This window comes from Piliocolobus tephrosceles, chromosome 10, assembly GCF_002776525.5.
Source record: "Piliocolobus tephrosceles isolate RC106 chromosome 10, ASM277652v3, whole genome shotgun sequence".
Taxonomy (NCBI): domain Eukaryota; kingdom Metazoa; phylum Chordata; class Mammalia; order Primates; family Cercopithecidae; genus Piliocolobus; species Piliocolobus tephrosceles.
In genome coordinates, this window is record NC_045443.1 from 1,710,617 (window position 1) to 1,723,563 (window position 12,947).

The following is a 12,947-nucleotide window of genomic DNA, read 5'->3' on the forward strand; positions in this document are numbered from 1 at the left end:
TTTTGAGATGGAGTCTCGCTCTGTCGCCCAGGCTGGAGTGCAGTGGCCGGATCTCAGCTCACTGCAAGCTCCGCCTCCCGGGTTTACGCCATTCTCCTGCCTCAGCCTCCCGAGTAGCTGGGACTACAGGCGCCCGCCACGTCGCCCGGCTAGTTTTTTTGTATTTTTTAGTAGAGACGGGGTTTCACAGTGTTAGCCAGGATGGTCTCGATCTCCTGACCTTGTGATCCGCCCTTCTCGGCCTCCCAAAGTGCTGGGATTACAGGCTTGAGCCACCGCGCCTGGCCGGTTTTTTTTTTTTCTGTCATTATATACTAGAGGGAGGAACTGACTTTAAAATATGCTTACATTATTAGGTGAAAATGTGAAGAACCTAAATCTTCAACAATATGGGACTCACTAAAAATCCATTCAGGGGACTGGGCGCAGTTGCTCACGCCTGTATTCCCAGCACTTTGGGAGGCAGAGGCAGGCAGATTATATGAGGTCAGGAGCTCGAGACCAGCCAGGCCAACATGGTGAAACCCATCTCTATTAAAAATACAAAAATTAGCCAGGCGTGGTGGCGGCTGCCTGTAATCCCAGCTATACTCGGGAGGCTGAGGCGGGAGAATCACTTGAACCCAGGAGGCGAAGGTTACAATGAGCTGAGATCGCGCCATTGCACTCCAGTCCAGGTGACAGAGCAAGACTCCGTCTAAAAAATATATATAAATCAATGGATATCCATTCAGCTGAATGCTGTGCAGCCAGTTAAAAGTAGATTTTAGGCTGGTCACAGTGGCTCATGCCTGTAATCCCAACTCTTGGAGAGGCCAAGACAGGAGGATCACTTAAGGCCAGGAGTTTAAGACCAGCCCGGGCAACATAGTGAGACCCCATTTGTACAGTTTCTAAAAAAATACATAAACTTTCTAAAACCAAAAAATAAATATATATACATATATATACACACACACATACATATACACATATACATATATATGTAATTTTTTAAAGCAGTATTTTAAAATACTATTTAATGACATGAAAAAATGGTCTTGACAATGATGATAGCTAAAATGTACTGGGTGTCAGTTTTATGCCAGGCACCTTTTTAAGTGCTTTCCTTGTGTTAATTCAACAGGTTAATACTCGCAGCAGTCTTATGTAGGAGAAACTATTGTTATCCCCATTTTAAAGGTGAGGAAACTGAGGCTCACAGCATTTACATAGTTTGCCTACAGTCAACTGGTGAGAGACAAAACTAGAATTTAAACTGAGGCAATTTGGCTCTTTTAAAGCCCTCACTTAAACATCATTACATATCTCTGTAAATTTTTTTATGAAACTAGACAAACTATTTTTAATTCATCTAGAAAAGAAAATGTGTTAAAAATAACCAATCAAATTTTGACACAGTAGAATTGGTGAACATATTCTACCAGGTAGGAAAATATGTTATAAGATATAGTAATTTTTAAAATATCACAGTGTAGCTGAAATAGAGAAGAAAGGCCAGGCACGGTGGCTCATGCCTGTAATCCCAGCACTTCGGGAGGCCGAGGCAGGCGGATCACGAGGTCAGGAGATCGAGACCATCCTGGCTAACACGGTGAAACCCCGTCTCTACTAAAAATATGAAAAAATTAGCTGGGCGTGCTGGCGGGTGCCTGTAGTCCCAGCTACTGGGGAGGCTGAGGCAGGAGAATGGGGTGAACCCAGGAGGCGGAGCTTGCAGTGAGCTGAGATAGTGCCACTGGACAACAGAGAGAGATTCCATCTCAAAAAAAAAAAGAGAGAGAAAAAATAGAATAAATCAGAAGAGCATGCCACTTTTTATGTTCACAGGGAGGAGACTAAATGGAAACACTTAAATATTAAGAGTGATAATCACTGATAGAGGAATTATAGATGATTTTTCTTTCATTTCTCTTTTTTGTTTGTACTTTATTTTTTTAATTTTATATAATGTCAGGAGTTCAAGACCAGCCTAGACAACACAGTGAGACCCTGTCTCTACTTAGCTGGGTGTGGTGGTGCATATCTGTAGTCCCAGCTACTCGGGAAGCTGAGTTGGGAGGATCACTTGAGCCCAGGAGTCTGAGGCTGTAGTGAGCAGTGACTATGCCACTGTACCTGGGTGACAGAACGAGACTCTTTCTAAAATATAACAAAGAAAACCCAAATTATCTATAGTGAGCATTTTTAAATCATACAATATTAGCAAGTTTATTTTTAATGCTTTAAAACTTCAGGTTTTAACAATATTTTACTGTACGTTACTAGTGTAACGTATTGCTGTTTGATTTTATGCATGATGTACCCTCATTTTCTAAGCTGCTTAGTCTGCAGAGTTAATTTTCTAAAATGTTCAATATATTATTCATTTATTCAAGGCCTAAATTAGCCACCCACACGGAATCACTCATCCAGTCTTCCTTTTTGATAAAGACGGAGAAAAGACAATAGGATTATAGTCGTCTTCTGGCTTAGGGGAGAAGGATTTCAGAACTTTTTACCTATTTTTAAGACCTGAATTGTTTATTGATGGTATAAAGAAAAGCTATTTATGTGTGTGTGTGTGTGTGTGTGTGTGTGTGTGTATGAGAGAGAGCGCGCTTCTGTCTGAATACCTCGCTGAACTCTGGAGTAAATTGTAATAGTTGTTCAATTGATTTTTTTAGTGAGACCGTGTCTCTACAAAAGAAAATTTTAAAATTAGTCGAGTATGGTGGCATATACCTGTAGTCCCAGCTGCTCGGCAAGCTGAGGCCAGCTTGAGGCCAGGAGCTTGAGACAAGCCTGGGCAATATATTGAAACCCTTTTTTAAAAAAAAAAAAAAAAAAAAAAGAGAGAATTCATGAAATGCTTGTTTTGGGGATATTGCCTCCTCTTCCCCCAAAATTTCTGTATCAATGTAACTGTCAGTCTTAGTTCAAGCTGCTGTAATAAAATGCCATGAACTGGGTAGCTTAATCAAACAGAAATTTATTTTCTCACAGTTTGGTGACTGGGAAGTCCGAAATCAAGGTAGTGTTTGGTGCAGTTCCTAGTGAAGGCTCCTCCTGGCTCGCAGAGGCTGCCTAGTTACTGGATCCTCATATGGCAGAGACATAGAGAAATCCCTCTCTTTTTCTCTTCCTCTTCTTACAAAGCCCAGCCTATCAGATTAAGGCCCCACCCTTATGACCGCATTTAACCTGAATTACTTCCTGAAGACTCTGTCGCTGGGTATGGTAACATTGGGGTTTAGGAGTTGTACCTAGGAATTTTGCAGGGGCACAATTCAGCCCATAGTAGTGCCTAAACTCTTTCCAATATCCTCAGAAATCCTATATTTAGTTTATTTTATTGCAGACAGGATTAGTTTTATCCTTTCTTGTGAAACTCTTAAAAATACTCATTACTTTACAGTGTGTCGTAGAAACTTTACTTAAATTTAATCTTATGAATAATTTCTTCCTAGACGCAAAATCGAATGAAGCTAATGGCTGACAACTACGAGGATGACCACTTCAAATCCTCCCATTCCAATCAGACAAATCACAAGCCCTCCCCAGACCAGGTAAGATGGCTCTGCAATGTTTTATTAAAAAATCCACACACTTAAATTTTGAAATGTTTTGTACTAGCATGTTGCAAATTCTGAGATACAAGTTAGAAGAAGAAAAATAAATAGAATAATAAATAATAATAAATAAAAAGAAAACCTATTCTTTTCAAAAAAATCACAGATTCAGTTTCTTTGTAGAAAGTTGGTGATTCTAAATATTTTAAGAGCAGATACTTGAAAGATTTGAACAACAAAGAATCCTTGAATTGGGTTGAGAAAAAAAAATTAACTTTCTCAGAGATACGTACTAATAATATGTAATTTTTAACTGTCTTTACTAATTTTTAACTGTCTTGATTTTCCTTTTAAAGAAGTAGTGCCTTATTAGAAAAACAAGACTCTTTCCTTGCAAGCCTAGTGAGGCACAGTTTTTAGGTTATTTCTGATTAATTGCAAATTATGAACTCTCTGCTCATTACCTATTAAAAGTGAAAATTGAAACTTAGTTCTTCACTCCCTGTCCTTGTGGATCCCTCCAGCATGTCATGCTTAAGGAAACTGTGGCCTTCAACGTCTCATCAACACAAAAGAGACGTTGATGAAGCTAAGGGGAACCATATTCAATTCTAGTTTCTTGGAAAAAGGGAACTCTCCCCAAATCTTGAAAATGATGGAAGGGAGAGAGTGGTGAACAGATTACCTCATATCCCATTGCCAAAAATCAAATTTTAACATCTCTATCACACCCAGCCTTAAAATATATAGCTAAGGGGGAAAAAAAAATAGTCGAGTAATTACATCCATATGACTAAAGCATCAAGGAAAACTTTCCTGCTAAACATCTCTACTAAATAATAGCAATGATATTGTCTTAGCAGAAGCAGCAGAGATAGTGCAGATGAAAGCAGCAGTGGTATTCAAGTTGCCGTTGCTTCTAAGATTCAGAAGGTGTAGTTCGTCCTATTCTGATGACATTTACTAAGCCAGTTGAGGCAAACCTTGTATTTTAGAAGGAAAACAGTATAAATATGTAATGTGGGCAAAATGGAGAGCTATCTGCCTGGTGTCAGCAGTCTTTCCCTGCCAAGAGATCGTTTTACCTTTTCTGCCTGCTCCCTGATGCCTGGAACTGAATCTGTGCCAGGGGATATACGATGCATGTTTCATTCCTCATGAAAACAGGTTTTTGATAATATAGAGAACCGGATGTCTGGAGTAGGAAGAGGGAAACAGAGAAAGGTTGAAGGAAAAGCAAAACATAAGGAAAAACCTCCAACTTGATAATTTTGCCCAGATCCAGCCCTGAGATAGAGATGGCATCTTGGAAAGTAGGAAGAATAGAAGTATAATGACAAACTACAGTTGTTCCTCTGTATCTTCGGGGGGTTGGTTTCAGGACAAACCCACTCGCAAATACCAAAATCCATGGTTGCTCAAGTCCCTTATATAAAATGGCATGGTATTTGCATATAAGCTATACACATCCTCCCGTATACTTTTGTTTTGTTTAGTTTAGTTTAGTTTTGTTTTGTTTTTGAGACGGAGTCTTGCTCTGTTGCCCAGGCTGGAGTGCAGTGGCATGATCTCAGCTCACTGCAACATCTGCCTCCTGGGTTCAAGTGATTCTCCTGCCTCAGCCTTCTGAGTAGCTGGGACTACAGGCACCTGCCACCACGCCTGGCTAATTTCTGTATTTTAGTAGAGACAGGGTTTCACCATGTGGCCAGGCTGGTCTCGAACTCCTGACCTCAGGTGATCTGCCCGCTTTGGCCTCCCAAAGTGCTGGGATTACAGGTATGAGCCACCGCACCCAGACCCTCCCATATACTTTAAATCATCTCTAGATTACTTATAACCTAATGCAATGTAAATACTGTGTAAATAGTTGTTATACTGTATTTTTAAAAATTTATGTATTAATGCATTGTTATTTTTATTGATTTTTATATACATGTATGTGTATGTATGTATTTCATCCGCGGTTGGTTGAATCCACAGATGTGGAACCCGCAGATACAGAGGACCGACAGTAGCTACTAATTTTGATAGTTTAGGGAATTAGAATATGTTTAAGAGAGTCAAGAAATTATCTTCTGCGACATTATGCTTACGTCTTTGTTTTAAATACTAACCACCTCTTTTTCATTCCATGCTGCTCTGGGGCATTGCCCCCTTGTCATCTCCCTCCCTATAGGATGAGGAGGAGGGTATATGGGCATAGCCAATCAGAGGCTCTTAGTTCAGCCATTTTGTTCAGAACGGTGAGAAACAGCTTTCCTTGACTATAGAAATGGTTTTTGTTTGTTTTCATTTTTCTTTTTACACAGTAACTTTCACATCTCATTTCTCTGTAATTCATGAAATCCTGGTGTGCTTTCTGTTTTTTCATTTTCACGTGATTTTTGTGTGTATTGCTGTGCTTCTGACATAGTGGGGTTTGGATTTTGTGGCTTTTTTTTTGTTTTTTCCTCGTGTGTTAATAGTCACTTCTATAATTTCTTTTCATACATTTTTGGGAGAACTTCTAGGACATGTAACTAAATTTCTGCAGTTGTGATTTTATTAATTACCCTTTCTAGGGTGATTTTACAGTGTCCTGGCAAGGTCTGTAGTAACTTTATACGAAACTGGCAATAGAAAATTGAACAAGTACTTTGCCCATTGGCCTAAGTTTGACATACACTTTTTATGATGATTAATTGTAAATACATGGTGTTTAAAAAAAAAAAAACTGCACTGTGAACTAAAACCTCGTTTTGTTTCTATCTCTAGAAGAATGAACTCTCGCAGTCAGCACCTAGGATGCCGCCCCTGGGGCTTTGACGTTACCCTCAAACTATCCCTAAAAATAGGGAGGAGCAAAGTAAAGGAAGACTTTTTTTAGAAGTCATTCTAAAAATTCTTTTCCCTCCGTTTTCATGGATTGCTGCTGCGTTCAGCAGTTGCCAGGACACTGTCTAGATTCTCCTTTTCAGGCCAATTGGCTGGAAAGTATAGTCCAGCTGTGGCAGTGTCTCCCTTTGATCTGATGCCCTTGAGGTTTGACTAAGGAAATCCTTTTCTTAGAAAAAGTAACAATTATGATTAATACGTTCACACATATTGGTGGCCTTGCACCCTGGATTCACTGCCCATGCTTATCAGTGATCTCACTCCCTTGGAGTCAGTTCTCCCTGAAATGTCTTTGTCTTGGTGTTAAACTGCTTAAAATGATGAGGACATGTGTAGACCTCTTAACTGTTGAACACAACCAAGAAGGATGGAGAGGTAAGTTGTGGAAAGGGGCAATGCACTGTGAGGTGGGAAGCTGTCCAGATGGCTTTATCCTGAGGGCATGAATGAGGTTGAAATGCACTGGATCGGCCGGGTGTGGTGGCTCACACCTGTAATCCCAGCACTTTGGGAGGCCGAGGTGGGTGGATCACGAGGTCAGGAGATCGAGGCCATCCTGGCTAACACAGTGAAACCCCGTCTCCACTAAAAATACAAAAAAATTAGCCGGGCGTGGTGGCGGGCGCCTGTAGTCCCAGCTACTCGGGAGGCTGAGGCAGGAGAATGGCGTGAACCCGGGAGGCGGAGCTTGCAGTGAGCCGAGATCATGCCACTACACCCCAGCCCGAGCAACAGAGCAAGACTCCGTCTCAAAAAAAAAAAAAAAAAAAAGAAATGCACTGGATCAACCAGAAAGCTCTTCCGGTTAGAATGCTGCATGTCAGAGAAAGTTAACGCTGAGAGCAATCAGTGTGCTGATTTATCTGCACTCTACAAGGGTAGGTATTTGTCATCATCAAGCATGTGAGGCCATGCAGTAGCTGGATGTAGTTTACTGGTCTCTTAGAAATGAGCATGCCTCTACCTTGTCTGTTTTGGCAGAACGCAGGAGCTTCTTAGCTTCCCTGAGCTGGAAGCACCACACACGTGGACATGATTACATTTTTGTTGCAAATCCTTTTTCTGGCCAATCAGAGGAACCCTGTTGGTATTCTAGGCAACAGGCCCATAGGTAACTTCACCAGGAGACTAAAAAGTCAACAAACCAGCACATAAACTTGTTCCTGAAATCTTCATATTCCTTTCTCTACCAAAATGGAATAACTCTTAGCTTTTTCTAATTATCACACTGTTGAGCATATTGCACTAATATATTAATTTTCACTGGTTTAACACCATGCAATTGCAATTAGCCAGCCATAACTGGAGTTTCTATGATATGGAGTTTCCCATTTTATAAAATGTGCTGTAAACCTCATTATATGATAAGGATTTTACCTGAAGAAGTGCATGAGTGACCCTTAAAACACTGCAGAAGTTTTGACTGGCTATCCACTTTCCTTCTCCTGTTTACTTACTAATTTTACAGAAAATAGATTTTCTTTAAAAATTCAAACTTTTGAAATTGATGATCTACCTTATCAAACTTAAGAACATATACTTTGCATCTAAAACATTTTCTAGGATACCAATATATACTGATCAAGTATGAGCCTTCCTTGATATAATCCATAGATGGGAAGAGAACCATAGATGTACTGAACTGAAAAGGATTCTGGAGTTAGGCCATTTCAGGAGAGGTGGTAAAGCGTAATGCTTGAGAGTGTAGGGTTTGGAGCAGGATGCCTATGTTCAGATTGTAACACCACCATGTTCCAGCTTCTGATTTGGATGAGGTATGTAATCGCGCTGCACTTCAGTTTCTTCATCTTTAGGATGGAGGTTGTTGTGGGAAGTAGATAAGTTGTGAGGCACATGGACTCCGGAGCCAGACTGCAGAGCTTTGAATCTAGACCTCTCCACCTGCCCTGTAACCTTGGAAAAGTAACTTAAACTCCCTGAACCCCAATTCCTTTATCTAAAAAATGGATTTATTAATAATGCCTACTTTATAGGATTAATGGATAAATAGGTGGATATCTGTAGAATGCTTTGAACAGTACTGTACATGCTCTTATTCCATGCTATTATTATTTCGATTGTTGCTGTTGTCATCATTAACTTAGATCCATCTCCAGGAAATAGTAAGCTTCCAAGAAGTGTTAGTTACTGTTGTTATTAACATCATCATCTAATCCCGTGCCCTCATTTTATAGGTCAGGATGCAAAACAAAGATTTCAAAGTTGTGACTTAAGGTCCCCAGGCTTTTCTGTGGTCTGGAAGGAAGAACTAGTATCTGACAGTAGAAGAGATAGTAAAGACATATTGATGGTGATAGCTCTCTTTCATCGCCACAAGTTTTATCTCCTATATGTTGAGGAATTTTTTCCTTTGGGAAAACACCTTGAATTTTATAAAGAAATTCCCTATGAGATGACATTTAGTCAGTGAAATCTTGGAAAGCATTAGCTCTCAAGCAGCCCTCCTAAGACACACAGACTGAAGCCAGGACTGCCTCCACTCAGAAAAAATAACAGTTCCTTCACTCTCCTCTTGGCCTGTAGAAAATCCGAGTGAGGGCCAGACTCAGTGGCTCACGCCTGTAATCCCAGCACTTTGGGAGGCCAAGGCAGGCGGATCAGTTGAAGCCAGGAGTTTGAGACCAGCCTGGCCAGCATGACAAAACCCCATCTCTACTGAAAATACAAAAACTAGCTGGGTGTGGTGGCGCGCACCTGTAGTCCCAGCTACTCAGGAGACTGAGGCACAAGAATCACTTGAACCTTGGGGGCAGAGGTTGCGATGAGCCGAGATCGTGCCACTGCACTCCAGCCTGAGTGAAAGAGCAAGACTGTCTCAAAAAAAGAAAAAAAAGAAACTGGTTCTCTCTCTCACATGTCCTTCTGCTCAGACGTTCATGTTAGGTGTTTTAAGTTCAATAACTAAGTAGAATTTGAGCATGATTTGATAATAGTTATATAACTATTCAGTAAATCACTTGAATCAATGTCTATTGTAATGTGTTTAAATTGCATTGGGTGCAATAGCCATGAAGTCTTGTATGACTGTCTCAGTCAGCTCAGGCTGCTATTGAAAATATCGTAGACTGAATGGCTTAAACCCGCGGTCCCCAACCTTTTTGGCACCAGGAACAGGTTTCATAGAAGACAATTTTTCCACAGCGGGGAGTTGGGGGAGATGGCTTTGTGAAACTGTTCTACCTGACGTCATCAGGCATCAGATTCTCCTCAGGAGTGTGCAACCTGGATCCCTCCCATGCGCAGTTCACAACAGGGTTCGTGCTCCTATGAGAATTCCATGCCGCCGCTGATGTGACAGGAGGCGGAGCTCAGGCTGTGACGCCCACTTGCCTGCCTCTCCTCTCCTACTGCGCAGCACAGTTCAAACAGGCCGCCGACAGGTACTGGGTCATGGCCCCAACAAACATTTATTTTTTACAGTTCTAGAGGCTGAAAGTCTGAGGTCAGGATCCCCCAGCACGGTCAGGTGTTTGCTGAGGGCCCTCTTCCTACTTTGCAGATAGCTGGCTTCTCACTGTGTCTTCGCAGGGCTAAGGGAGGCAGGAAGCCAGCTGTCTCCTGGTGCTTTTTATAAAGGCACCTATTGTATCACGAGGACTCCACCCTCATGACCTGATGACCTCCCCGAAGCCATCCAGGCACCATCATATTGGAGATTAGGGTTTCGACATACGAATTTTGAGGGGACACAAGCATTCAGTTCATAGCAATAACGTTGCTGACTCATAGAACTCAGTGGTGCAAATCTTAGTCTCAGCCCAATAGGGAGTTCCAGAGCAAAGCTTTCCTATGTAAGTTAGTTTATCCGTGCCACTCTCTATCCATTTCCTGGAAGTTTTCTTCTTTTTTCTTTATCCTTTCTTCTCCTCCTCCCCACCTCCCTTTACCCTCCCTCCTCCTCCTCCCTCCTTAGAGTAGAATGTAGGTCCCATGAGGACAGGGACTTTAATATACTTATTTATGTATTCCCATCATCTAAATAAATGCCTAGGATATAGTAGGTTCTCAGTAAATATATGCATGTGTGTGTCTGTGTGTGTGTGTGTGTGTGTGTGTATTTATTTCATTAACTACTGAATTCACAAAAATCCAGAAAAGTAGAAGTAAAGTTTACATTGAAACCAGGAGCATAGAAATTGGCTGTCAGCTTTATTATCAACACTGCTATTACTAGAAAGGGAAGATAAGAAAGACGAATAGAAACAAAACAATTTTAGAGAAATGTTGAGAATTTAAAGGAAAATCATACTGAAGGCCTAGAGTCTGCCTCCTAAAATTTGGCACTGAATATAATGGAGTTGAATGTAACTCTGAAATATTTTTCATTCCTTCCGGTAACCTGTGGTTCTTAGCCATCAAGAAGAGCAGCCTGTGCTCTTTCTGGACTTCATCCTGTGGAGCAGTTTGTGTGAACTGGTCCCTCCAGTAAAGGATGCACCTACCAAGGGCCTTAGAAGTTGGTCTTGGTCTAAGAACCTGCCACTTACTAAAATCTGGAGATGGCCTGACTGTTGGATCAGCCCTGTAGCATCTCAGAACAGGATTTGGACCAGTATGCTAGACTTTTCATTTTTCGTTAGAGATGATGTAAATATTAACACAAATTTATAAGACAAGTGTTGTAGAGCAAGTGTCTCCTTCTCTTTTGGCATTTCCTTTTTGTCCATCTTAGCAGAGTTGTCAATGTCTTTACCAGTTTGAAACATCCTAAAATTATTCTCACTGCAATAGTGCAACAATGGAAGCTTTAAATCTCTTGAGAATACATCCGTAGAAGGGAGGTGTGAAATTATCTTGCAGAATTAGATGGTGCAGTGAATTGCACTATTGTCCTGGTGTAGAGAAAATGGTCCAAAAACCAGTTTGGGCCAATATCAAGACTGACTTTTGATATCACAGACAAGGAAGATTTTGATCTATTTTCAGAAGTGGATCAGAGATTTTAGCAAGAAACTTCTCTCCTGGAAAGCTTAGCACAAAGCCAGTGAAATTCAAGAAGCACAAGGATCTAGCTGCAGAGAAATAGGAGGGAGAAAAGGAATATTTATTAAGCATTTACTACGGGCCCAGCACTTTCATATATCTTATCGCATACAGAGCTCATAGACGCTAAATAATTTTCCAAGATTACACAGCTAACAAATGGCAGGTATTTAAACCCAGGACAGACTCCAGACCCCCTGCTCTTTCCATTACACCGTACCAAAAGAGGAGTCTTCCATTTTCCAGTCTAGTGCCTTGGACATAATAGACACTCCGTAGAAGCGTGTTGAATTGAATTGCATTCCTAACTGGGGAAATAACAAAATGGTCTTTGCTGGTAAGAAATATCTGTAGGTTACCCAAGACAGCCCCTCACTGAAAGGAAGCTAAAGGGTTTCTGACTTCACTGAGACATGTGACTAACCAGGAATCTAGTGAGGAATTTGGAACTATAGAAGGGAGAAAAAGTGGGTCTTGGAGGTTGAATAAAGTTTGGGAAGATGAAACAGGAAAAGAAAAGTATTTCAGATAGGAACTAACTTCCAGGAGTTTCAACCTAAGAACGAGAATATGATGTTTAGGGGCTGGTGAGGAAACCAGCCCAACTGAAACAGAGGGTGTCTGTCCTTTCACTCGTTCCTTGGTTACCCCCCACCCACACTTCTGTTTTAATATTGGGCACCGTAATTCAAAGAGACGAACTACAAATGTGAGGCGTTCACAAGAACAGTTACGTATTGAGCTTTACAGAGGATTAAAGTAGTAATCAGCTTTCTTTGGACATTGTCTGAATCACTGTCTTCTAAGTTGATTGTCCCTTTATCTAGTTCTGTTGCTTTCAGGTCCTGGTCAGAAGGTGGGCTTTGGAACCAGATTACTTGGTTTCAAATTTCTGTGTACCTCACTTTCTTCATTTGTAAAGTCAGGATAATAATATACCTGCCCCGGAGGGCTATTTGATGATGAAATGAAGTAATATAAATCCCTTAAAACAGAACAATGCTTTTACATATCAGTAGTTGGTCAGTTAATGTTAGCTATTAACTGGCTTTAACCTGAAGGCACAAGCTGACCACTTACAGCATTAATACCCTTCCCGCTTTTCTCTTTCCCCTCCCTTCCTCACTTTCTAGGTCTTCCTCTCAGCTTCACTTAATGGGAGGATTGAATAAGAGTTCCTTGGCCGGGCGCGGTGGCTCAAACCTGTAATCCCAGCACTTTGGGAGGCCGAGACGGGCGGATCACGAGGTCAGGAGATCGAGACCATCCTGGCTAACATGGTGAAACCCCGTCTCTACTAAAAATACAAAAAACTAGGCCGGGCGCGGTGGCTCAAGCCTGTAATCCCAGCACTTTGGGAGGCCGAGACGGGCGGATCACGAGGTCAGCAGATCGAGACCATTCTGGCTAACCCGGTGAAACCCCGTCTCTACTAAAAAATACAAAAAACTAGCTGGGCGAGGTGGCCGGCGCCTGTAGTCCCAGCTACTCAGGAGGCTGAGGCAGGAGAATGGC

General features: G+C 41.4%; 1 protein-coding gene across 4 annotated transcripts in view; it reads left to right on the top strand.

The window, feature by feature from the left end:
* The window catches only part of ERC1 (ELKS/RAB6-interacting/CAST family member 1), a 545,652-nt gene that overhangs the window by 439,135 nt on the left and 93,570 nt on the right, over positions 1 to 12,947 (top strand). For all 4 annotated transcript variants that reach the window (XM_023182988.1, XM_023182991.1, XM_023182990.1 and 1 more), the window contains one exon: positions 3,450 to 3,548. In XM_023182988.1, coding sequence (XP_023038756.1) covers positions 3,450 to 3,548 — 99 coding nt within the window. The remainder of the gene's footprint in view (positions 1 to 3,449; positions 3,549 to 12,947) is intronic.